Source organism: Scardinius erythrophthalmus, assembly GCF_964197995.2.
Source record: "Scardinius erythrophthalmus genome assembly, chromosome: 14".
Taxonomy (NCBI): Eukaryota; Metazoa; Chordata; class Actinopteri; order Cypriniformes; family Leuciscidae; genus Scardinius; species Scardinius erythrophthalmus.
The window spans coordinates 8,610,465-8,637,163 of NC_138234.1; the positions used below are offsets into that span (position 1 = coordinate 8,610,465).

Genomic DNA, 26,699 nt, shown 5'->3' on the forward strand with positions numbered 1-26,699 from the left:
CTTTGAATTTTGAACTTTTATTATTTTCCTAAACCTAACTCTTTTTCCTCTCTTTTTATATAATTTTGGGCTACATTAAAATTACATAATTACAAGACGGTATATTTTCTATTTGCTTAAAACATTCCTTCATTTAGGTGGGATATTTTATAATTTTCGATCACATATTGTGGTAATTTCCCCCTCACGTCCATAAGCCGACGTTGAGGGTAGCTAGCTGAAACCCTTTTCTAAATCGGTAATATCACGATTTTTCCTCTTTTTTATATTATTGTGGACTACATTAAAACGACATAATTGCAGGACTGCATATTTGCTGTAGGCTTAAAACATGCCTTAATTTATTGTGGGATATTTTATAATTGTCGATGTTATTTCAAATTGCAATGGCTTATAGTGAGCCTACTTTTCTTTTTTTTCTGCGCCCCAAAAAAGAAAAAAGAAAAAAAGAATAGCCTACTTTTATAGAACTTTCATCTCAATACTGTTTATGCAGTTGTAATAAATTAATTATATAGCCTACTGCAGAAATGTTTATATTACTTTATATGGACATATCCTTTCGCAAAGAGATGGATGTATTCTGGGAAGTGATATGTGTTTAAATGTAATGGCTACATACTCGTTTTTCCTTCACTTGGACATTTATGCTGACCCCTTTAAAATTGAGCACGGATATAAAATATTAAGACTGTACTTTTAATTATGATTGATATTTTGGCGCAATTTTGTGCAACACGTCACTGTGTGCGACCATCGCAGAAACCATTGCCCAGCGCGATTCCACCACGGTAAGTCGCTTACAACAGTCTAATAAGCAAGATGAATTCATAAGCATTATTTACACGTCCAAAATGAAGAAAATTACGAGTTAAAAAAAAAAAAACATGTTCTAAGCCTAGATATATAGCTGTAGATGTATATATACAAAATAAAATTATGAGTAACGTTAGCCTATTTCCACATAAAAAAAACATGTTGTGATATATATATCATGTCCACATGATGTAGTCCACATATATTTTGGACGTGTAACTGCTTATTGAGAATTTATTGGGGGAATAGTAATTGGGGACATTTAGATGATGTGATTTTCTCTCGATCATCGTGGTTCACACTCAACGTCACTGTAATGTGTTAGTAATAACAATATTATCACTTGGTCTAACGTTATACTGCACATAACGCTGCCTTTATGGCGAACCCCAGGCACATGTTACGCGCCTTTAAAAAAAAATGTTAACTTACGCGACTTTTAACAGTAGCACAGGAAATAGAAACAACGTGAATCTGTATTTATTTATCCTAAGCATTTACAAGAAAATGGGAATCACTCACTATTAGGGTACACTTTTTAAATCTTATATCAACAACACTACATAATTAACATTTTCTGTTGTTCTCCATGCAGATCCTGTCAAACATATCACCTGTCGAACCTATCCGAACCTGATTTTCAAAACCCAAAGGCACTTTTAAGAGCCAACCTCTATCTCTTCATTATTTTCTATATCTTACATCCTCTCTTTCATCCTCAATCTTTATCTATCTCACAGTCTTTATCTATTGCTCTTTCTTTCCTCCCTGTCTGTCTTTGTCTAGCACTACTTGTCTGTCTTACCCATCTTTGTCAGTCTGTCTGTTTGTATCTGACTGTCTGTCTGTCTGTATCTGACTGTCTGTCTGTATCTGACTGTCTGTCTGTATCTGACTGCATTGCAATGGCCACCAAGCATAAACTTGATTCAAAGGATCCCCACTACCAAGAGGGGAGACGCATGGCTCTGGAGCTGAAACATGAACACATTCTAGCTGAAGCCAAGGTTAGAGTTTTTGTACACCTCAATCATTTTATAAAAACAAACATAAATTAAAGTAAAACGTGATGAGGAATATGTAAGAATGATGAGTGCAGAAGATTTTATACAGGTATATTGCATGATGCATCCTGCCATGTTCTGTGACGTGTTAATAAGGGAATATAATAATAATAATAGTAGTATATGCAGTTCCATCCCTCTGAGTTACAGAGACTTGGAGAATCTATTCCAAGGCTCATTTAAGCTGTTCAACACCTTACTAACACACTATGTTGTGTTTTCCTTTCACAAGTTACCTGCCTTTTGGTTACCGTACTTTTATCAACATCAGTCTTACAAGAAATATTCACTCCAATACACAGAGAGCAGCTGATGAGAGGAAACGTGTACGAGACCCTCCACACACCTCTAAAAGGGACTCTGTAGGACGTGGTAAGCCGAGGGGGAGGCGAGGAGGGCGACGCCATGCCTCCGCTACAGGTTATATCTGAATTATTTGACATTTGTAGGAGGAATTTACAATGATAATGTTGGACCAACTCAAATTAGAACACTGTAATTGTTTATTGAGAGTTTAAGATATTCAAATAACTAAAAAAACATTAGTGACACTATTGTAGAAGACACTACCAAGTACTTAACAAAAATATGTCTGATTTCATAAATTGTTTAGTATATAGTTTGAAAAGAAGAACAAGAATAGAGTGTGATAGCCTAACTTGTTCTTATTCTTCTATGTGCTGTTTTACAGCCACATACCCCACGGTTGAGGGCTCCCTGTCATCCAGTGTGGAGGTTCCACTTACTGCAATCTCAACAAAACTAAATCCTCAAGGGGAATTTGGTAATTCACAGTGATTAATTTAAGCTTGCACAGTATAAAAAAAGTGTTCATTCTAATACTGATCAGTTGACTTTTAATTGTTCCTTATCTAAATTATCCCTTACCGCTTTATTTTTGGATTTTCTTTACAGAAAAAAATATGGAGAGGCTCTCTGATATTTTGGCGTCATGTCCTTCTGCTGCTCAGCCTCAAAGTAGCTCTGCATCATCATGGTCTTTTCGGCAGCAGAAAGCCTCTGAGCGCTGGAAAGAAGCAAGACCATACCACCTAAAATGCCTTATTTCAATAGAGGCTGTTGGTCATCCCCTGTGTTGCCTTTGCAACGAGCCTGCTGTTATTAGGTTGGTTTTCATTAATATCAAACTTCAATTACCCAGGGTAGGTTTGCAGAGTGCCCTGCTTTATAGGCTAAGATGCATGTCTTTTGGGATGGGAGAAGACTTAGATACCCAGATGAAAAACACATTAATGAGAAAAGTACATCTAGGACCTTCTTGCTGTGAGGTGACAGTGCTAAACACTGAGGCACTACGCAATCCTATACAATAAAATCAAACCTAGTAAAAGGTAAATAGCTTAAATAGAGTGTACAGTACTTTATATGAGTTATTCATATAACATATAATAATGTATTATATTATAATATTAATTTTATATATATAATTTTCTCCTTAGGTGCAGGGAGTGTCTTCCTGAGGAGTGGTTCTGTGGGGACTGTGATGTATTGCATCACAAAAAACATCCACTCCACAACAGGGAATGCATGATTCGTGGTTTTTTTGAAGCCATTCCTCCGACCACATGCATCATTAAAGGGGAGGATGGATATTGCACCCATGAGCAAGGTACGTTCTCACGAAAGCTTTAATTTTGCTGTTCAATGTGTGTCTGCAGACAGTTACAGATAATCTAAATTATTGGTTTTCCTTCTTTTTGCCAGCTTGCATTTTGCCAACTGTGAAGGTGCCAGACTGCTCCTGTGGAGGCACAAACTTCACTGTGTTACCAGGCAAACCAGTGATTTTAATTACCATCAATGGTAAAAAAAATAAAATAAATATATATATATATATATATTGTAGATGTGATGTTTTTCACACTATTGTGCTGTGGCATTGTGCTTACAATTGCAGAAGTGACAGAAATATGGAATAGCACATGGTAATGTTATTAACTGAAACAAAGACAGATGGTTTTTTTTTTTTTTTTGTCCTAGCATCTTTCCAGCATGATGTCCAATCAACACAGCAGTGTGGAATTTAGTGAATTTGAAAATATAAATGTGGGATTATAGGAACTTGCGCAATGTCTCTTAACCATTCACAATGTGCATAATGAACTAAGTGTTGTAAAATTAAGTATGTGGTAAATGTGTATTATATTTTTAATTATTTTTTTTTGTTCCAAGGGCGTTTTGACTTGCATCAGCCATTGTATGAATGTCAAACATGCCAGCAGCAGTGGACCCCTGACTTTAAAGACCTCCTAAGAAGTGGATATTGGCCAGCCTCCGTCACCAATTCCACACTTTATACACTGGACCTCTTGAGCTCCTTTCAGGAACTCAAGATCATCTCTCCGGGATTCTCCAGACAAGCCTTCGCAAAGCTGCTGGAACATCGCACTAAGTGTGGAGGAAGAGTAAGTGTAAATGTTATTACCATTTTATAAAAAAAATTCCATAAGCAGACAATATCAAAATACTATTTCATTCTATATATTTTCCAGTCTGGATCTATCAACGGCGATGCACTGCAGCGTAGCTTCTTAGAGCTTTCGTATGCATCATTTGAGGAAGACCAGCTCTGCTGTAGTGCTCCTTTCACCTGCCCAGCCTGCACACCAGAAATGTTGGCTGTTTCAGCAGATGGAAACAGAAAGCTATATCGCTTTCGCCGAAACGGAAGGTGATCTTTCTTCCAGTCTTTTTATTGATTTATTTTCTTACTTCATATATTTCATGAATGGATTTTCTATTTTTCTTTCTTCCTCAGCTCTGATGATCCTGGCTTTTTTGAGGGGCTCTTTGTGGCTGAAGACAGCGCGGTGTCTAGATTTGTCGACACCATACAGAAAGCAGTGAAAAATGCAAGTTGACAAAATAGTTGTTACAATAATAAACGTAACCCCCACTTCAATTACTCCTGCATATCAATTACAAAATCAAAATGCCATATATTGAATGACACCATTGCTTTTATTTGATTTGTCGTGTTTGTTTTGTGTTTCATAGACACAGGGAAGAGGCACATGTGGGGACTCCCAGTGGACAGCAGCGAGGGAAACTTCAAGGAGGGCTTCAAAATTGGATGAAGAGGGGATGGAGGTTGCTGTGTGTCGCCATGGGTTCCTTTTGAAAGCCCTTAATATGTACAGGGGGGAGATATTTGCCTACCCTCTGTACCTTCAGAAGGAGCTCATGCCAGCCAAGGCACAATTCTTCGCAATGGACGTGGCATGCAAATACTGGCCATACCTGGAGAAAGTTGCTAGTGTCCTTCCTGCTCTTCAGGAACTGACCACTATGAAACCCTTTCTCAGTGTAATGCATGCTCGAGCCCATGCTACTAAGTGTGAGGTGTGTATAATATTTTGGCATCTTATGTACATTTGTAATATTTACAAGCACATTAATAATATTAAATATAAGTTAAGCTACACTATGTTATCTTGTGTTTTTGCATAACCATTTCTTGCATGGAATGTAATGCCCTTTGATGCAAATTGTGGTTTGTGATATTGGGCTATATAAATAAAATTAAATTGAATTTCTTCCACCCTTTACTAACAGATTAATTGGAGTGGCAGGAACCAGGAAGGAGCAGGGACTACCGCTGGTGAGGAGGTGGAGCAAGTGAACAGCTACCTCTCACGTTGTGCCCTGACGACCAAATATATGTCCAAAGCAGGTGACCGGAGTTTGCAATATTCTTGTAAAAAATTTTTAGATTGATCATCATAACCTCATTATTTGCTTTCAACAGCACGGGTGGACATGCTTACGTTGCATGCAATGGGGTGGAACGAGAAAAAAAATATCTCTTTACATCAGGCACTTTCCACAAGATATGTGAAGGTAAGTCTCATATTAATTGTTTTGTGTGTCCTTTTGTTGTGTTTACTTGGCCTGTTGTTAATCAAGTTTTAATCCTTATTATTGTATAACACTGTTCATCAGACTTGTCAGAGACTCCATGATGAGACTGCAAGGCTAGCTGACCTAAAAACAGAGCTAGATTGCACAGATGAAGTGGTGTCACAGTGGCTATCTGATGTAAAGGAATGGGCAGCTGGTGGTAAGCATGACCAGATAAAAGAAACAACAAACATCCCTTTCTACAATCTAAATTTTATGTTTGATATTAAAGAGCAGCAAAAAATAGTAGGTTGATCATCATCTAATGTGATGCCACATTTATGATGTCAGGTTTATTAGTATATTCCAGTTTCCTGCAGGAAGTGCACATACAAAGTTTAAATAAGTTTGATTAAAAGGTTTTACATGAAATTCAAGCAGAGAAACGGTTCTGTGTTGTTTTAACAGTGAATTTGCTTTCGTTATATCTTCTACAGAGACACCTGATACATCTCGTGCCAGTCAAGGCACCACACACAGAGGACTTCAGCAGTCAATTGAGGGGCTCTACCTTAGTGTGAGGCACCGGAAGCGAACCCTCTACCGTCAGAATGGTATAACTATATAATATAATATAATAGGTTGATAAGTTCAGGCTACTGTATGCATCCTACTCCACCAACATGGAATTAGCAAATAAGTGTAGTAGCACAGTTCAGCTCAATCGTTGAATTCTGTTCTTTAAATGACCAGTCTGTAGGATTTAGTGGTAGGAATTAGTGGCATCTATCAGTGAGGTTTGACGATGCAACCAGCTTCCCTCACCTCTATCTTTCCAAGCTACGGTAGCCGACGAGAAAATGTGAGAGGTACTATCTAGTGTTTGTTTGTCCGTTGTGGGCTACTGTAGGAACATGGAGGTGCAACATAGAGGCCTCCGTGGAAGGGGAACGTATTTAGATAAAAAACTGCCAATTCTAAATTAATTAATGCACAATTATTATTTTCAGGCAATCATGAAAATCATGCAAATAGATTCCCCCCTAAATGTTACACCTTGGACAATTTGTTTCCCATGTCAGTCTACATTATAATTTTCACATACTGTATTTCATTATGTTTTCAATAACTGCAGCTTTGCTTTTCAATTTTTTGGTGCTATAATTTTTTTATTGTTGAAGAGTTCTGTCAAAAACCTCTGCCTCTGTACTTCATGTCTTTCTAGACAGCAGCAAGTTTCGCCATCGCCTTCGAAGGAAGCTGGCAGAAGACAAAAAACTCCTTCTTCAGGAGATACAGAAATACAATGATCTTGTACTAGAATCGGCAACAAACATTGACGTAGCTGTGGTGGAGCATTCCCTAACTGGAGAGAGTACTGTGTCTCAAATATGGCCGTGGGAGGTTCATGGCAGTGGTATGTCTGTTTTTAGATGCTTCACAGGAATTTATTTACAGTTCTGCTTTATAGAGTATACTGAACTAAGGCATGCATGTTACATATTGAGTGTTGTAATATTAATTTAGTTTAATGGTGTATTTTCAGTTTTCTTATGTATCGATTTGATTAAAAAAAAGTCAATGTTTGCAGTGATTATGCAAGATTGTCTCATGGATACATGTAACTGTTATTGATTCTTAGCAAATATTTCGATCAAGAAACGAGTGCACGACCAAGTGATGTTAACAAGGCGACTGCATGAGGAAACAAGCGTTTTGGTGTTGGAGATGGCACAACACTGCACGTGGTTGCAGAGCCTGGCAATGGTTCTCAAGAACAAGTTGGCTGAGGAGGGTAAGTTTAATTAAAACCCTGTCCATCTAATGTGTTTAAAAAAAACATACAAAAAAACACATCAGTCACAGAACTTGGATGGAGTAGAACGGTTATGGCTCTCTTTGCCGTGGTCCTTTGGGATATACATAAAATGGGGATTACAATTGTTACTGTAGCTATGGTAACAAGTCAGTAAGGTTGTAAAGATTGATGCTTGAAAGATGTGCAGATATGTTGTATTATGGCTGTTACTTGAAAGCGTAAATGAACAAAAGAATTTTGACCATTGTAATTTGTGTCCTGATATGTTACATGGGGTTAGCATAACATCAAGATTAATCTTATTATTATTTCCTCCAGTCAACATAGAAAACCTTGATGGTCAGGAACTAACACAATGTGTTACTTCAGCATAACTGTAGTGAAGAAGAAAACTGTTAACTTAAAACAGCTATCAGACATGGGCACAAAACGCTTATATGCTGCTTTGGGCCTCCCTCCATAAAGTCATCTCAGTGAGCCGTCATGTTGCCTCAAGTCGTTTTATACAGAAGCTAGCCTGGTCCCATGTCAGCGATACACATAAAAATGGCAACCATCCTGCTATGTAGATTTTAATAGGTTAGTTCTTTGGCCTTATTGAATAATCTTAACATAGTTTGTCTTTAATGTAATCTCTTTTGTATTTTGAGACGTAGACAAGGGAAATGAGGGACTTTGCTGTCTCTTAAGAAGAAGACTGTCAGAGGTGTCAGAAAGGTTCCAAGTGGTCCTCCAACAGTATAAGACTGCCTTAGGTCCTGAGGCCTCTGTCCTTCTACATGTTGAAGAGGAAGATCAAAGTGGCCTCAGTAGTCCAGACACCAGTGAGGATGAAGAGGAAAACACAATTTAGGTCATTTATTTATTTATTAATATGTATGTTTGTTAGTTTTTGGAATAACCCCCTAATACTGTTATTCTTAGTAATTTATTTGTGTATTTTATTTATGCTAAAACAGCTGAAATTCAGCCTCTTATTATTGTTTTCTGTATTTCCCCAGATGGAAGCTGAACGAAGGACTGTGTTGAAGGAAATGGACTTGCCCTATATCTGTGTATTATTAGTATGCTGATTTACCTCATCAAAATCTGTGTGCATTATATCTTGTTGAAAATTCAAACTGTAGGTGCGTCCCAATTCGCATACTATCCATCCTAAATAGCATTCGAAAATAGAATTAGTACGTCCCAAATCGTTGAAATGAGTGTTCCAAATATACCCGGATGGTCTACTATTTCCGGTCAGAATCCGAAGTGCAGATCGATGCACACTATAACGGCTAATATTGCCCACAACCCATCGCGCGTTGGACGAGGATTCGGTTAGAACTACAAACACGAGTGAAAAGTGTTAAAAAACTACAGACATGGAGGACGCGTGAATCCAGCGGTTATGTAGAGAGGTTTAGATAAAGGGGTTAGAGTGATTAATTATCAGTATCTAACCTGACGAAAATGTATTTATTCAGTGTTGTCTACATTATATTGCATCTGCAGATGCATTGTGGACTTTTGTAAAGATACGTTTTAGCCATTAACTTTTACATCATTATATTCAAATTGCAAACACATGAGGAGAGTCTCCGCATGAAAGACCCACGACTGGCAGATCAACGTGCAACTACATTTCTCTCCGAAACGGTAGAAAATAAAATTAGATTGAATGGAGAATTTTAACAAGATGATTGACAGGGCAGTTAACGGTGACATGATGCACGCGACAGATCTGTCCATTAAGATGACAAAGTAGTATGTCCCAAAGCTAGTATGTCCTAAATTTAGTAAGCACATTGCACAGTTCAATGAAGATGCACAAACCTACCAGTATAGGTGCACCAATCTTAGCCAAAAATGTCAACTTAGCATGTATGATATTACCAGATGTAATTACTGGGCTCACATGATATTTGGGTAGTGTATTCATACTCTTTTAAGAGAGACTCCCCTTGATTGTGGTGACCCTGTGACCTTTCCTTTTGCACCAACATCAGGCCAAACTTTTGACTTGCATACAACAAATGTTATGAACCAATTTTTGTATTTTGCTGAGCAATGAATCATGTCATTTTTGTTGACCTCATGACATTCCCTGTAGCACAACCATTAGACCAGAATGTAAAATTTGACATTGTATTTGATATTGTCTAATTGTGCAGATTGCCATGAAATCTTGTAAGCACATGATGACTTTGGTGACCTCATGACCATTCCTTTATCATCACATTTAGGCCATGATGTAAAAACTCATTCTTGATTACTTGCATTTCTCCACATTTACTTATTCTGCGGTGCAGCAGCAGTGTCTGTGTCTGTCTATGTCATTTTTTTTTTCAGAGGCTGCCTATGGATCGCTATTTGATTGAGTGTATTATACTGTAGGATATAACTGTTGTGTAATTTTATATTACTGCACAGATGCATTATAGTATGTAACAGAAAAATACACTGTTTTTTTGTTATGATTATTCTTTATTGTATATTATTACAGATGACTTGATTCTCTTTTCTGCTGGAGCTTTTCAAGTGAACTTAACCTCACAGTCCAGTGTTTTTTAAATACAGCCTTATGGCTTGTTTGACAAATATGCATTTGGTGTATTTTCAGTAGTATTGTTGTAAAAGACAAGAAATAAAGTATTTCCAAAGATGAGCATTTTATGTTTTTTTCTTTTTCATCCATTATTATTGAAAAATAAGATTTTATATTTTTATGGTTGATAAAAGTCAATAGCTGGAGAAAAAAAACATCACGTATTTATATGTGGAATTTTTTTTAATTTAACATCACACTGCATTATTAATTCATTACTTTAATGCATGTCTTTTTACTTATTTTCAAACCAACCTGGCTTGTAATTAAACAAGATCGATCTAGTATAATAAGTAATGTGTATCTAAGGTGTGTTAAGGCATGTTACAGTTTTACTCGATTGCTGAAACACTAACCCTAACCCTAAAATTTCAAAACCATAACACCATTCATCAAAAAGCACACCCTTTTCCCCAAACTATAAACACTATTCCCCAGTTTTGACACATGAGTAAGATTTCTTGAACTTTCACTGCAAAACTTTACACACATATCCCTTCATTTATCATTGCCGTACACAATGTTGTAATTTAGAAAGCACTAGCATTCAGCACAGCTTCAGCTCAATTAGCACACAATCACCCAGGAGGAAACACAAAGAGTCAAAACTGGTCACACAGCAATCGAGAACCTTCAATATATCGATGAAAGGGATAAGATGAGAGGGGGAGGAGAAGGGGGAGGGCAAAAAGACAAGCAGTCTCAGATGAGATTTGTGCCTTTTTAGTTGACCATGTTCTTGTCCATGGTAGGCTATGACTAAGGAGGCTGGGCGACGAGTACAGCCAAACTTGAGAGTCACTTCACCGTCGCTTCCATTACAGTTTTTCTCAATTGTTTACACACAAATACTGGTACTTGAGACACAATGAGCACAACATGTAACGCATTCACGAACCCCCTGAACCAATTCTGCGAAACTACAAGGACAATTCCTGCTTTACACTCAAATTGCAGTTCTAAAACCATTTTCAAAACACTACACACAATTCTCTGCTTATGGCACAATTTTCATGCAGAAAATCTCTTGTTTTCACAAGGAACACACTGCCATTCAAATATGCACACTGACTCTTCATATGGGCAAACACCCGTCACACAGTTTTACAATTAACAATCAGAGCTTTAGCATAAAAGAGCAACAGGTCAGCTCTTCAATGGGGCAATGGATGCCAACATTTTTTACTGTAAATGTACACAGGCAATTCTTCTGTTGTTTTGTATGTAGACAACTCTATGTACAACTTTTTAATTGGTTGGGATGTACACTGTGTACATTGTTTTTGTGGGAACAATAAAATGTATTTGTTACCGTGTATTTGTGTGTTCTGAGTATAAAAACAATATTCTCAGATATTTTACAACATTTATGTATGTACTGTCTGTAGTAAGTGTAACACTGAACAAGAAAATACCTAAGTCATTATGATGGATGGAGAAGAAGTGTTTTCCATTCATCATAGTGTTTTACACTGAACACATCAGTGTTCAACTGGTTCTTATAAATGTCTATTCATATGATGGTTTGTGTGTGTCATTTGAAAACAAAATACCATTTTGAGAAGAAATAACATTGTTTTGAATGTAAAGTTTCATTTTGCAGGAGAATTGAGGGGTTTTGCCCATTGTGTGTGTGTTTTTTGATTTGTGTGTAGAGTTCTGAGAATATGAGGCATGCTTTCAGAAAATGTGTGTAAACAATCAAGAAAAACTGTATCAGAAACTTCAGGGAGGAAAAAAGGTACAGTAGGGGTCAGACTGCTCTCTACTGTAACTTTTGAGTGCTGTACTCTGTGCTGTGACTACACATACTGTACATGTATGGTGGCTGTTGCACTATACTACTTTAATGAAAAGAAATGCATCAAATTGCCTCACATACAGATATATGCTTCCATTTTATAAAAAGGATGCATTATCAGTGCTTCTAATTTTGTAGGACACGATGGATTGGAAGAAGTCTGCCTGCACATTTCATTTCATGCGTCCCAGGGGATTTTACCCCCAATGACTGGTTAGGACCAAAGATGGGATGCTGGAGCAGAATCATCTTTATTGGTGTTATTTGGTGTATTGTTTTGTATTAAGGAATGAAAAAAAAAAAATTTTTGTTGTGTTTGAATTTTTGAATTTTTGAATTTTTGTTGTGTTCATCATGTGAAAACGTTTTTGAAGGAGAGAACCACAACCAACATCGCTTGCGTATTACCGCATTAGTTTTTGTAGTATTGGTTTGCATGTAGCCTATCTCACCAGTGTGTATTGTAGAGTGTGTTTGTTTTTGAGATTCTACATGGCTCCTAAAAAAACTACAGTTTGTGTATATAGTGATAGTAATGATCAAAATAAAAAAAAATCGCTAGGATCTCAGGTCATTAAGTATATTTAACTGATATTGTAGTTGTAGGACAACCATCAGGGCCATCTCCAATGTACGCTATTTATAAACTACAATTCCCACAAGAGACGCGCCATAGAACTTCTTACAAAGTGTACAAATCAGCCACCATACTTGTAGTTCTTCTGGTTTCCCGACCAGGGTTATAAAAATGTGTCTTTACTATTATATATATCAAGAAACATACATTATACAGCCAAAACATACATTATGCTGCATTTAGATGATCAGGGTGAAACAAAATCGCCAGGATTTAACATCTGTGGTTTTAGCTGGTAGGCTATAGGCTGTAGCCTACAGTAGAAATGAATTCGAGTTTGTCGGCGGGAGTTTAGTCCTTCAAAGAGCGACCTTTAATTTTTTATTATTATTATTTAATTATGGCCTCCACGTGTTTGTTTTGCCCCCTGCCCTGATGAATGTAATAAACTGCTGTGTATAAATATGTCAGCATTAGGAGACAAAATGTGCGATATACTGTCCAGATCAAGACCTTCACAATAAATCAATATTTGTCTTTTAACTAGTGACAAAAACTGTTCTATTCTAGAAGCTAAAATCATGGTGATCCATGTATCTTTATAATTAAATCAGTGTGTGTGTGTGTGTGTGAGAGAGAGAGAGAGAGAGAGAGAGAGAGAGAGAGAGAGAGAGAGAGAGAGAGAGAGAGAGAGAGAGATCACGTGTGTGAGAGAGATCAAAGTGTGACAGATGGAACTGGTACTTCAGCCAACAAGCGGCTCCGCACAGTTCTATGCTTTATCTTTTGAAATATATAAAACCATTTATTTTATTTGGATTAAATATGCATGTTTTTTTCATCAGATTTACCAATTGTTATCATTTGTTTGTGCTGGTCAATTATGAACAATAGATAAAACTGAACTGCAAGCAAAAACTTGGGGCCGAGGGGTCACTGTTTCAAATATTTGAGGGGCTCCTCCCCAAACAAATGTAACCTCACTCCAATTTTTTTATAAAACTTGAAGGCCCTGATTAAATTATATATAGGCTACATTTTCATTTAAAAAGAATCCACTTGTAAAGTTAAACAAATTCCACATATAAATATACTCAATGAAGGTTGTTTCTTTTGTCTCAACCACATCATCATATTGTTTTGAATTTGATGTATGGAAAAGTAAAAACAAAAATTATCATCTTTTGCAAGTGTTATCATAGTGTATTTGTGGTCTTTCACAAAAATATAAGTGAAAATACACCAAATGCTTATGTATTGCTTTATTACTCACAAGAGGCTTAAAGGGTGATCAAACAAATTTATTGACAAGGTGCATGACAAGTAGAAACTATATAGTCTTTGGCAATTGGAACACATCGAAACATCGTTCTTTTAAAGGTGTACTGTAGAGAAATGCATGATATGAAGAGGGATATCCCCTACATGGAGCCGACACTGGTGGTGGTGAAGGGGTGAGTAGCAATGCTGAGATCTGGATGAATGTGGAGCTCTTCTCCTGATGAGCACAGCGGAGGGACCTATGACACGATTGGCTCAAGAGGGTTGAGAAGAAAATACATTTGGTTTAAGACGTAAAACGCCCAGTCAGCTGATGAGTTTGGAGTAGAAGAGAGTGAGAGAGAATGTAAAAGATATAAAGTAATGAGTGAGTATAAAGAAGGTCAGTCTTATTTGTTGAACTTCATATTTAAGCTTCATGTCAAACAAGCCATAAGGCTGTATTTCTTAACAGTGCACAGTGAGGTTAAGTGAACTTTGAAAAGCACAGACAACAGAACATGAAATCAAGTTACGCGTCAACTGTAATAAAATAAAAGTGCAATGTATAATCATGAAATATGAAAACATGCTTTTGAATAACATCTGAAGAAGAAAATTCAGTTGGATTAAGTACATTTCTAGTACAGCCCTCTCGAGATTAAACTCCAGGTCACATTCTTGGAGATTTTCACCTTTTCATTACTACAGAAAGATGAGATACGACTTCAAATGCAAAACAGAAACAATTGAATAAATACGCTGAAACCAAAATGGAGTTCAAAACATACATTTTATTTATTTTCATTATTTCGGAGAGAATCCTTTGGCTGCCAGGACTGGGCCCACTGCTCACCACTAAAAACAGAAGGGAATTTTTAGGGAATAACAGTTTAATTTTCCATCTATGAAGGACCACCACCTTCATGCATGCATTAATGGTGGTGGTCCTTCATAGATGGAAAATGAAACTGTTATAGTTCTGTAATGATGTGTGCTTTACACTTGTTATAATGCTTGTTTAATCTGAAACAGAACGGATTAATAGAAAAAGTATTGTAGCCAACCCCCCTATCTCTAATTCATAAAGCAGAAGAACAGAGAAATACTTACCATACTGGACAGGGCTCCCAGTCAACCAACATTTCTGCTTTGCCCTATCAAGAAAAATAAATAAATAATTCCATTCTTAGCATAAGGCTATTATGTCTGGTTATAGGCACTGAGTTTCATTGATACAATGGGTCATTATTTTCAGTAGACACTCCTTTCTAAACTGTAATTCAAAAAAGACCAAACACATAAAAAGCATCTACCTAACAATTATGGTATGTATACTGTAATATGTATTTGCCAACTCACAAGGAAGTTTCTAAATCCTATATTGCACTCTGCATACTGCCTACACTCTGCAGTTCCTTTATGACTGTCTAACCTTTCTCACTCTTTCTCTTACTACACTCCTGATGGGGAAAGCCTCTAGGCGAGTGTGGTAGGAGCAATCTGTGAACAAAAACACGTTTCAAATACTTATTAGTTAGTTTAGGAACAAAATAAACACAACTATGAAGACTTACAACTATGAATCACTTTGTGATTTTCTAGGCTGATATGGCTAGGAACTATACTCTCATTCCTGCGTAATAATCAAGAAACTTTGCTGCCGTACCATGAGTCCAGCAGACGTAATGATATGACGCAGCGCCTGAAAATAGTCCCCAGCTCGGTAGACTAGGGTCGACCATTTTCAGGCGCTGCTACATATTACTGTATTTTGACTGTACAACTATGGGGGAGTTGTAAAATGAGCCTATTTCCAAAAAAAGTGGAGTATCCCTTTAAGTAGGGAGCAGACTTGCAAGGATGACAACAAGTGATGTTTATCACTAATCAAAACATGTACCATGGAACCAAATCACTAATTTCCAATGTGGTATGCTTGCTTGAATAACCATACTACTGCTAAGCCACAGCTCACAACTGAGAATACTCCACTGCTGCTGCTTCTACTACTACAATGCATTTTGGTCAAATTAGACTAATTAAGCCTGTTGGATTTTATAGGTTGTCAATTGTACTAATCTCACTATTACTATTATGTACTACTATTATTATTATTATTATTATTATTACTATTCTATATCTATTATGAATAATCATGGTTATGTGTGCTACGCTGGACTAGCTGGACTGGTCAAGACATTTACATATTGTTGCCCTGTTGCGGGTCGCTAAGTCGCTTTGGATAAAAGCTTTTGCTAAATGATTAAATAAATAAATAAAATTTTGACTAATTGTCTGTTTTAAGTAGTTAAAAAAAAGCAATGGAACTATAGCAAATAAACCGGGGTAAAAGTTGCAATGTATAGCAAAGTATCAATCATTGCATTTACATGCAATGCACTTACTCTTTTGTGACCTTTTCCTTTCCGGCATATGCCTTGGTCCCCCTGTGAGAAAAAACAAAAAACAAAAAAACACATTTACATTAATTAGACAAAATGCACTTTGTAATGTCTTTTCAACATAAATATGTGTCCCTGACTCCCTGGTGTGTCTAGAGAGTAGAGACCCCTGAAATATGGAAAAAGACCATCCTCTATTTCAGTTAATGTGTCTGCAAACACGCTGTTTATATTTGGCTCCACATTTTACATGACATGCAGGCTGAGGCTCATTAGAATAGTAATCATAGTAGGCTTATAGAATACTCCATCTAAAACGACTCGTTTCAGACAGGGTCTGCATAAAGGACCAGTTCAAGATAAATAAGGATTTTTTTTTAAGGATAATGCAAAGCTACTCTAGTGGACTATCAGAACAAAAATATAGAACTGGAAATTAGCATAATAGGTCCCCTTTAAATTCTATTTGCGTAATTCATTTATTTACTTAAAGGGTTAGTTCACCCAAATATGAAAATTCTGTCAGTAATTACTCACCCTCATGTTGTTCTTCCAACCCCGTAAGACCTTCGTTCATCTTCGGATCACAAATTAAGATATTTTTGATTAAATCTGAGAGCTGGATCACATTTCCATAGGCTACTAAGGGATTGAAACTTGCTGGCCCAGAAAATGTATTAAAGAGATTGTTAATATAGTCCAAGTGACTCCAGTTGCTCAATCTTAAAGGAGTCATAACCTGTAATTTTCACTTTTCCACGAGAATCAATGTATGTTATGATTGCCTAACGATTATACACTGGCCGGGAAGCCGATATTTAAAAGTGAAGCGTTTGTTTACCCCAGGATTCATCAACCAGCAAGCGTGCACGCGCACTCAAATACGAGATTTTAATTTCAGCCCCGACTTGACGTCATGACGGGGCAGGATATACCATATATGGACACCGCAGACCTATGCCGCGGGAAGCCTGCCCTGCCCCTTACCCCCTCATATTCAATTCAGTCGCGAAAGATGCAGAAACGTAGTGCACACGTGAGTTGCTCTGTTGTTGACTGCCAGAATCAACATGTAAATGTGTTTTCTCTACCAAGAACGGACCTAGCTATCAGGGACCAGTGGATTAAATTCATTTTTAATGACGCGGTTCCTACAACCCTTCCCACTGGCTTAACGTTTGGTGTCTGTGCTAACTAAACATTTTACGCCGGAATCCTTCACAAATTTGGGGCAATATCAGGCGAAGTTGGCATCGAAGCTCGGGAAAAAGGGGCCATTTTCAACAATCAGAGACTTGCCTGCAATTGAAACGGTAAAGGCCCGTTCACACCAAGCACGATAACTATAAAGATAACGATAAAGATAACTATATATGTGTCCACACCAGCGACCGATAACGGACTTTTTATTCTAAGCACGCGCGCGCCCGGATGATCCAGATCCATTTTAAATGCGCGAGACCTTTAAATTAGAATGGATTCTGATTGGCTGTCAGTGTTTTATCGTTCGACAGCTGGAAAAAAATCGTTCTGAAAGTGATCCCTATGATATCGTTCCTCATATCTTTATCGTTATAGTTGTGGTGTGAACTCTGTTATTCTTTAATATGGAGAACGATTTTTAGAATTATATCTTTATCGTTATCTTTATAGTTATCATCCTTGGTGTGAACGGGCCTTAAGACTGTGTTTTTATTGCTCTACTGTGTGTAACAAACAGCAGCTAACTGCTAATGTGGCTATTGTATGCTAGCGGGAGTATTAGCTTCGAGGTAAACATGAATGTTGGAACAACATGAGGGAGAGTAATTACTGACAGAATTTTCATTTTTGGGTGAACTAACCCTTTAAGAGAATCTGCTTGACTAATGAGCTATGGTAACAGTTATCAGAACCACCAATAATTACCCAACAAACATTATTTACATACCTGACTTTTTCTTTTTGCGACTTGCAACTGTGCCCCTGGCTGACCCTGTGAAGACAGCAATGGGTTTGGAGAAAGAAAATTACTCATATACCAAATAAATCTTTAACTTATTATTTAAAATACTGAAAGACCACAACGTCGCACAAGTGTGGCAGTACATGTATTAATAGGTGTAAAGTACATGTAGTCTTATTGCGATTGAATTAAGGTTGCTCCATTTACTCCACGTGTTTCACTTTCTCGCTTATGTCCATCCTGTTTGTGATAATCCTAATTTGTTTCAACAAGAGCTGATCCTTCGCTGACTTGATCAAGGAACGCAAGGGGTGGGAAAATGGTGGTGTGGTTGTGAGCATGAAATGTGCTCATCAAATTTCATAGCAATCTGATAAATTGAGATATGTTGCCTTCAAGTTTAGTGTGCATGGGACACTGACATTCCCAATTATTTTGAATATTCAAATTATCCTAATATCTTTAATCTTTAATTTTGGCCAAGTAATTTCAGCATTCGATTAGTAGCATTTTTTTTTACTTTTAGATTTATAATAGACTCACAAAATTCCTTCCAAAAGCCCTAGTACAGAATCGGATAGACCATCTAATTATGTAATATCAGATCAACTTTTCTAGCAGATTATCCATGGAAAATGAGAACCTTGTGAGTTTTAATTTATCAACCAGCAAAAAAGTTATAGCATGGTGTGTTTGAGTTCATTTCCCCTACTTGACATCATGCATCCTGCATTGTGACTATTTCACATGCACACATTGCAATGTCGATGCTGAAAAGAGCCCTAACCTGCATCAAGCTCTATGGGGGAAATAAACTGGAAGTCAAGTAAATTCAAGGTAACCCATTGGTCAAACACTTTAGGCCTTTACAAATATAAACTGTAACTCTTTAAATTTGTTCTAATTACCTTGCCCCTCCATTGGGCTCGTCTGCTCCACCTGCCCCTCCACAGGGCTCGTCTGCTCCACCTGCCCCTCCACAGGGCTCGTCTGCTCCACCTGCCCCTCCACAGGGCTCGTCTGCTCCACCTGCCCCTCCACAGGGCTCGTCTGCTCCACCTGCCCCTCCACGGGGCTCGTCTGCTCCACCTGCCCCTCCACGGGGCTCGCCTGCTCCACCTGCCCCTCCACGGGGCTCGCCTGCTCCACCTGCCCCTCCACGGGGCTCGCCTGCTCCACCTGCCCCTCCACGGGGCTCGCCTGCTCCACCTGCCCCTCCACGGGGCTCGCCTGCTCCACCTGCCCCTCCACGGGGCTCGCCTGATCCACCTGCCCCTCCACGGGGCTCGCCTGCTCACCTTCTTCCGGTTGCTTGTTCTCCAATGGGTCACAGGGTGTGAGATGCAGCGTAATCAGCTGATCATCATTGCCACTGGAATCCTGGGTCCAACCTGTGCAAGTTAAACAAGTGTTGTGTTTTGCTTATTTAAAACATAGAGGTTAACCATAAGCTTGATCTGTACCTGTTTTAAGTTTTAATCTGTTTGAATCATATAGGCCTAGTCCAAATTTTGCCCAACCAGATTTGAAGGCACTTTTGATTGCAGGAGAACTATTGAGTGTCAACTGGATGTATTAGATATCTGCAATATATTTGATTGATTTCCAATGACTATAACCAATACAATATATCTTTAAGTCGGGAAAATAAAACCCAAACTGCTCATAATATCTATTCAAAAAATGACAAGTATAATGTTTGTTTACAGTCTGGGTTATGCCTCAAAGTTAGTAGCAGTGTAAGTTTTTGGTGTATCCAGCCAACATTTGATTGTTTTCTTTTTCTTTGTGTTATTTCTGGTAATGCTCTACATTTTAGCGCCGTCCTTGATATTGTTTTATTGAATATATATATATATATATATATATATATATATATATATATATATATATATATATATATATATATATATATATATATATATATATATATATATATATATATATATATATATTATCATTTAATTCATTGACCCAGTAACCAAAACGTGTCTTTGCGAATTTCATGTGTTCAATTAGTATGTCCAGATTTTTGTGATTTACAAAAAATTAAGCTCAATGTTAAATCTCCTTTAAGATAATAAAATCTTTTGCGCTCTCAACACAAATTGTGAACTGTGACTTTAAGATACAGTGCATGCATCTCACCTTCACAAAGGTATTCATAAAATGAACCTATCTTCTGAAGGTAGTCCTGGGCATAGGCGGAGAGGGTGCAGCGAGGGGTTAATATTTCACACTTCATTTCTTTTTTTTTGGTCTCCTTTCCAAGAAGCAGAACTGGCTTGTATCCAATGGCATGGAGTTTCTCAAGCTGCAATGACAACATTGTGTATTTTTGCTGTTTAATGAAATAGAAAAACAACATAAAAAATAACTAGGAATATTAATTATTAAGAAAATATAACATTATTAATGACAGCATCCAGGTTACTGCCATTCAGGATTTTTAACCTAATAGTGAGTTTTGCTTTTGTAAAACCAAGTATGTGCAAACAGGAAGGCTCATACAGTAGAAGCAAAAAAAACAAATATATATAGAAAATAAGGTTAAAATATAACTTTTTGTAATATTAGGAGCTTGGGTTTTGCACCTACGTTGATAAGATTATGTAGCCATTGTGCAACTGGACAATGACAATCTAAAGATTTATTTTAAAAAGGCAGAACCTTAGTGATAACATGACCAAATGGGTGAATGCTGCACATATTTACAGTAGACACGTGCACATTGTTGTTTTGAGTAGTACAGTATGAATGCAGTTCATTTGTTATTTCTCATCCACTCGATAAGAAAGTTTGATTATTATATTGCAATTCTGTCACAATACATGCCTGTATTTGTTATGAACTCAAGAATTCCTGAGTATCAATTATATTTGCTGTGTGTTCAAATTTTGCTCTGGTAGATCATTAAGGTCTGTGATGTGTTATGGTGAAGATGTGTTTACTTTAGGGTATTAGCCTACCACTAAAATAAAAACTAAAAATCACAATTACATCTACCTTCAAATTTGATAGTTAAATTGTACTTTTAAATTAGTTCTGATGACACAGGGAGGACAAAGTATCATTAGAAAAAAATAATTTAACTTTATCTATATTGGCAAAAAATACTGTCTTTCTGACCTTGCGCTGGCATGCTCACTTAATAACAAATGGTACCACTGAATGTACTTCCTAGATGATCTGGAAAGTTTAATGTCATGTATGAAATTGTACGTACCAGGATATTGGCTTCATCCTTGATGGATGCAATGTTGTGGTTTTTCTTACGACCAACCACCCATTCATCTCGCTTCTCATCAAACCTCTGAAGCTTCTTCTTGAGGCGCTGCTTCTGAGGTTGCTCCTTTTTACAGTGTGAACAGACCTTTTGTGCACAAAATAAAATGCCCTGACAAAAAGGGCAGTTCTTTTTTGTAGACCCCCCCGGCATTATAACAGTCAGATACAGACAGACAGACAGACAGACAGACAGACAAAGATGGATAAGAGACAAGTAGACAAAGACAGACAGAGAGAAAAGAACGAGCAATAGATAAAGACTGTGAGATAGATGGAGAGAGAAATATAGATATTGAGAACAGAGAGAATGTGAGATATAGAAAATAAAGAAGAGATTGAGGTTGGCTCTTAAAAGTGCCTTTGGGTTTTGAAATCAGGTGTGGCTATAGGTTCGGACAGGTGATGTGTTTGACAGGATCTGCATGGAGAACAACAGAAAATGTTGATTATGTAGTGTTTATGTACCCTATTAATGACCCTAATAGTGAGTGATTCCCATTTTCTTATAAATACTTAAAATAAATAAATACAGATTCACGTTGCTCCTATTTCCTGTGCGCGTAATTTTTTTTTAAAGGCGCGCGCGCGTAACATGTGCCTGGGGTTCGACATCCCAGATTAAAAGGCAGCGTTATGTGCAGTATAAGTTTAGACCAAGTGATAATATTGTTATTACTGACACATTACAGTGACACTGTGGGTGAACCACGATGATCGAGAGAAAATTACATATTTTAGATAACTAACGTTAGAGTTAGCATGTTGAAGTTGGCTATCCATTTAGCAAGCCTAATTTCACAGGATTTTTTTCTGATAATGAGCAAACCTTGGACGGGCTTTAATTCGTTGCCCTAACGTGTAAATCATGTGAATCTAATATGGCAAATGCATCAATTATTTATAGCAAAACGTGATCGTTACGTACGAATGAGCCTAGCAACTTACCTGGAAAGTGGTTTGAGCGCAATGAGAAATCACTGAAGAAATCACCCAATTACAGGGCGGGCTGGCTCCGTCTCCATAGCAACGGAAGCTGATGATCATGGGTAATACTGGAAACAAATAAAACTGATGGCCATAACACATAGTATTGTTGAATTATCAAGCACACTTTCGCGTGTGTGTTGAAAAAAGATGAGGATATCATTAAAAGAGAATCGGTGGCGGGTCCTCAGTTTTATCTGTCGTCATCCATAGTAACGGTCGATAAGGCTCGTGGGAAATGTAGTTACTGTTAGATTTGACACGCCAAACCGATGGAAAACCGGTATTTTTCAGCAAAGAAACAGGAATATTTAGAAGCAATAGCCGTAACTCAACTTTGCACTCGCATTCAGGAATAATATACATATTTTTTTAATGTAAGGAAGCACTGACGATGGTTTACAATGTTGAGTAGCCTACCGATTATAATTTAAAAAGCAATAAAACAAGGATTAAAATCTCCTGATTAAATGATGGGCAAAGTAGCCCCTAAAGTTTTCTAAATGAATCACAAAAAAAAATAAAAATAACAATACTGTGTTTTGAAAGAAAAACGTGGTGCAGGCACGAAAAAGACGTCCCATTGAAATACATTAGATTGAAAGTCGTGCTGAGTGACACGAAAAAAGGAAGGAAATTCGTGCCCATGGACACGAATCAATTTGTGTTGAGTAGCCTATACCGAATATAAAGTAATAAAAACGAGGATTGAAATCACCTGATTAAATGTTGAGTAATGTAGCCCTTAAAGTCTGCAAAATTAATAACAATTGAGAAAAAACAATAGCCTACCGTGCTCTCGAAAAAAAACGTGGTGCAGGCACGAAAAATACGTCCCATTGAAATACATTAGATTGAAAGTCGTGCTGAGTGACACGAAAAAAAGAAGGAAATTCGTGCCTATGAACACGAATCAATAGATTCATGTTGAGTAGCCTATACCGAATATAAAGCAATAAAAACGAGGATTAAAATCACCTGATTAAATGTTGTGTAATGTAGCCCTTAAAGTCTGCAAAATTAATAACAATTGAGAAAAAACAATACGGTGCTCTCGAAAAAAAAACGTGGTGCAGGCACGAAAAATACGTCCCATTGAAATACATTGGATTGAAAGTCGTGCTGAATGACACGAAAAAAAGAAGAAAATTTGAGCCCATGGACACTAATAAATAGATTCATGTTGAGTAGCCTATACCGAATATAAAGCAATAAAAACAAGGATTAAAATCTCCTGATTAAATGTTGTGTAATGTAGCCCTTAAAGTTGGCAAAATGAATACCAATTGAGAAAAAACAACTCTCGAAAGAAAAACGTGGTGCAAGCACGAAAAATACGCCCCATTGAAATACATTAGATTGAAAGTCGTGCTGAGTGACACGAAAAAAATGAAATGCCTTTGGACACGAATAAATTCGTGTTGAGTAGCCTACCGAATAGGCTACAATACAACGAGGATTAAAATCTCCTGATTAAATGTTGAGCAATGTAGCCCTTAAATTTTGCAAAAGGAATAGCCAAACATTTGAGAAAAAAAATAGTGTGTTCTCGAAAGAAAGACGTGCAAGCACGAAAAATACGTCCCATTGAAATACATTGAATGTCGTGCTGAGTGACACGAAAAAAATAAGGATATTTGTGCCCTTGGACACGAATAAATAGATTAATGTTGAGTAGCCTACCGAATATAAAGCAATAAAAACGAGGATTAAAATCTATTGATTAAATATTGAGTAATGTAGCTCTTAAAGTTTGCAAAATGAATAACAATTGAGAAAAAAAACAATACTGTGCTCTCGAAAGAAAAACGTGGTGCAGGCACGAAAAATACGTCCCATTGAAATACATTAGATTGAAAGTCGTGCTGAGTGACACGAAAAAATGGGGAAAATCGTGTCCACGAACACGAATCAATAGATTAAATTTCGTGACTATGTCACGAACTGCCGTGAGACTGGGTTGCAAATACTGCATCGCACGCTGTTGGCATCGAGCCTGGAGAAATGTAGCCACACTTTTGATCGACTTTTCCACATCTTTAGGGTATTGTGAGTGTGTGTGCTTGCGTGTCATTGAGTATGTGCGCGAGTTTGTGTGTGTGTGCTCGCGTCCATAGGCTCGCGTCTCATGAGAATGTGCGTGGACAATTTGTGTGCGCGCGCGCGTCTCATAAGAGTATGTGCGGAGAGTTCCGCGCGTCTCGTGTGTGTAGAGTTTGCGTGTATGTGCGTAAGCGAATTTAGGCGTGTCGTTGTGCATTTCATATGTATTTGTTTGAGCACTGACGTTGACGAGTTAACCCCTTAGGTATCGAAATCTGGTACCGAAAAACAAGTCATTTTTCGATTCTCGATAGTATCGAGGCAATTCGGTCGGTACCTAAAATGTATCGAACTCGGTACCCAGCCCTAGATGTACGTAAATCTTTGATTAGATTATGTTTGAGATGTCCCGTGAGTTTGAAGGTAGTCATTTAAGGTAAGTGCATGTTATTAAGGTACGGATGAAACCTTATTCATTTTTCCCCAGTAGGTATTAGCAACGCTTTGCGTTTTTTGCCTTTTTTATTTTTGTGCAGGCTTTTGGGTGAAGCACACCGCCGTGGCTACGGATTGGGCTGTATTGCTCAGTTTCGAAACCAGCGGTATTTGGTGTTTAAAGTCGCTTTACTCTTGAAAGCTGCATGAAGATTAGGCATAGAAAAGGTTAGTGGGTTGTTAGGTAGGGTAGAAGGGGAGATGTTGAATGAGTGTTTTTGTCCGTTGCTTATTAGGATTTTTTTTAATTCACTTACTTTAAGTCGAGAGTGTAATTAACAAGTTTAAAGGTTAAAATGACGTCCATTGAAGAATTTGTTAAAGCTCCGTTGGAGGACGTGTTAAATTCGTTTGTGAAGCAACAATTGTGCCACTGTAAAAAATTTGTAACACTCCCCAATCAAAAATTTCAATTGACCGATAACATCTAAATTTTTCAATTGGCCCAAGTGAAAATCTGTACATTTAATTTTAGAATTTACAGAATTTCACTTGGGCCAATTGAAAAATTTAGATGTTATCGGTCAATTGAAATTTTTGATTGGGGAGTGTTACAAATTTTTTACAGTGGGGATCTTGTAGAGCATTTTAAAATTGGTGATGTGGATAAAAAAATAAAGAAGAATGAACTTCGTTCTATTGTGAGAGATTGTTTAATCGAAAATAATCTTTTTTTACAGTCTATGGCGCAGACCGATCGGCGGCTGACTTGAAGCAGTGCATGCCGGTTAGAAATTTTGATACAGCGCCGACGCCACGTGACTGTGACGTATGCCATCAAAGTACCGCAAGAGCAATTCGAGAGTAGCCGGAGAACTCAGCCAGTGCAGCCATAGACAGTAAAAGAAATGGACACAGCGACCCCATTGGATTCAACGGAGACAAAGTGAAGTCAATTAGAAACTCTTACTTCCTGGGGGTCGAGCGTACTGCGCAGACTCAAACTGAGCTTGACAACGTAGATGTGACGTGAGCAACCCGTCTGTCTTCTAGTAGCTGTGCCAAGAGAAATCTGAATCATTCCCTTCCGAAACTTGCAGAGACGGAGAGTGTGAGTAGGAGGTGTCCATGAGCTGGAGCAGGAGAAACGTTTGCTATGTATTCTGATTAATTATTTTGTCACTTTGTCTCCACGTCCCCCCCCGATTGCTCGCGAGCTTCTCCTCCTGTCCATACGGTAATTCTCTCCTGTGCGACAGAGAGTCACGTGGTTATGATGCAATCGTTAGCCTATTTTTACAAAAATTGCTTCTACGGGGCCATAACGGAAGCTACAAGGTAATGAAGCCTTTTATACATTTTCGTGTTTCTTTAGAAATAAATAATGGACACATGGAGTCTTTAAACGCCTCAGATGTGAAGTTATTCGCTGTCAAAGTGACGCCAAAATGAATGGGAGTCAATGGGATGCTAACAGCAGGTGGGGGTCCGCTAGCCAATGGCGGCGCCCGGGGGTACCTTCAAAATAATAGAAAACCCTGCCCCCCTGAGTGCAGCTTCTCAAGAGCGCCTGCACGTGGGCTGATGACAACACAGCTGTTCCACGATTGGCCGGATTCACTGCATGACAACGATCACGTGTTTTGTGTTTATTCGAACACCTTTAGTTCCTCTAAAGCTCTCAAATCAGTTTATTATAACAGTGAACACTCTTTTCATGTCGTTGTCATGTTATATTGTGTCATATTTATCAAATTAAAACTGCTTAAAAAACGTAGACTCCACTTCATTGATAGTAGCTTATGTTGAAC

At 37.7% G+C, this 26,699-nt stretch overlaps 2 protein-coding genes across 4 annotated transcripts; one reads left to right on the forward strand and one right to left on the reverse strand.

Annotated features, from left to right (window-relative positions):
- The first annotated feature begins 1,371 nt into the window (after positions 1-1,371).
- LOC308702314 (uncharacterized protein) lies at positions 1,372-10,210 on the forward strand. 2 transcript variants are annotated; one of them, XM_081385055.1, is made up of 18 exons: positions 1,372-1,823; positions 2,183-2,300; positions 2,572-2,664; positions 2,796-3,006; positions 3,341-3,510; positions 3,606-3,704; positions 4,074-4,306; positions 4,394-4,572; positions 4,660-4,753; positions 4,899-5,243; positions 5,457-5,574; positions 5,650-5,741; positions 5,844-5,961; positions 6,239-6,355; positions 6,967-7,158; positions 7,384-7,536; positions 8,211-8,413; positions 8,562-10,210. In XM_081385055.1, exons 1-17 carry the CDS (start codon positions 1,722-1,724, stop codon positions 8,411-8,413), a joined length of 2,637 nt encoding a protein of 878 aa, XP_081241181.1. In that variant the 5' UTR covers positions 1,372-1,721; the 3' UTR covers positions 8,562-10,210. The 2 variants fall into 2 exon arrangements, with proteins under 2 accessions (XP_081241181.1, XP_081241180.1); XM_081385054.1 differs by having other exon boundaries at positions 1,585-1,823; positions 8,217-8,413.
- Positions 10,211-14,457: 4,247 nt separating this feature from the next.
- On the reverse strand, positions 14,458-23,056 carry LOC308702102 (uncharacterized protein). 2 transcript variants are annotated; one of them, XM_081384752.1, is made up of 9 exons: positions 22,372-23,056; positions 21,365-21,844; positions 20,287-20,452; positions 19,047-19,529; positions 18,124-18,168; positions 16,197-16,238; positions 15,224-15,291; positions 14,902-14,945; positions 14,458-14,646 (listed from the first exon to the last, which is right to left on the reverse strand). In XM_081384752.1, the coding sequence occupies exons 2-9, from the start codon at positions 21,575-21,577 to the stop codon at positions 14,583-14,585; spliced, it is 1,125 nt and encodes a 374-aa protein (XP_081240878.1). In that variant the 5' UTR covers positions 21,578-21,844; positions 22,372-23,056; the 3' UTR covers positions 14,458-14,582. The 2 variants fall into 2 exon arrangements, with proteins under 2 accessions (XP_081240878.1, XP_081240879.1); XM_081384753.1 differs by lacking the exon at positions 15,224-15,291 and having other exon boundaries at positions 14,564-14,646.
- Positions 23,057-26,699: the final 3,643 nt, after the last annotated feature.

Coding starts and splice junctions, on each gene's coding strand:
- LOC308702314 (XM_081385055.1), top strand. CDS start 1,722: ATGGCCACCAAGCATAAACTTGATTCAAAGGATCCCCACTACCAAGAG. Junction 4,754..4,898: donor TACAGAAAGCAGTGAAAAAT/GCAAGTTGACAA, acceptor TGTGTTTCATAG/ACACAGGGAAGAGGCACATG. Junction 5,244..5,456: donor CCCATGCTACTAAGTGTGAG/GTGTGTATAATA, acceptor CTTTACTAACAG/ATTAATTGGAGTGGCAGGAA.
- LOC308702102 (XM_081384752.1), bottom strand. CDS start 21,577: ATGCCGGGGGGGTCTACAAAAAAGAACTGCCCTTTTTGTCAGGGCATT. Junction 20,453..21,364: donor AGGATGAAGCCAATATCCTG/GTACGTACAATT, acceptor TTGTCATTGCAG/CTTGAGAAACTCCATGCCAT. Junction 16,239..18,123: donor TCGCAAAAAGAAAAAGTCAG/GTATGTAAATAA, acceptor TTTTTCTCACAG/GGGGACCAAGGCATATGCCG.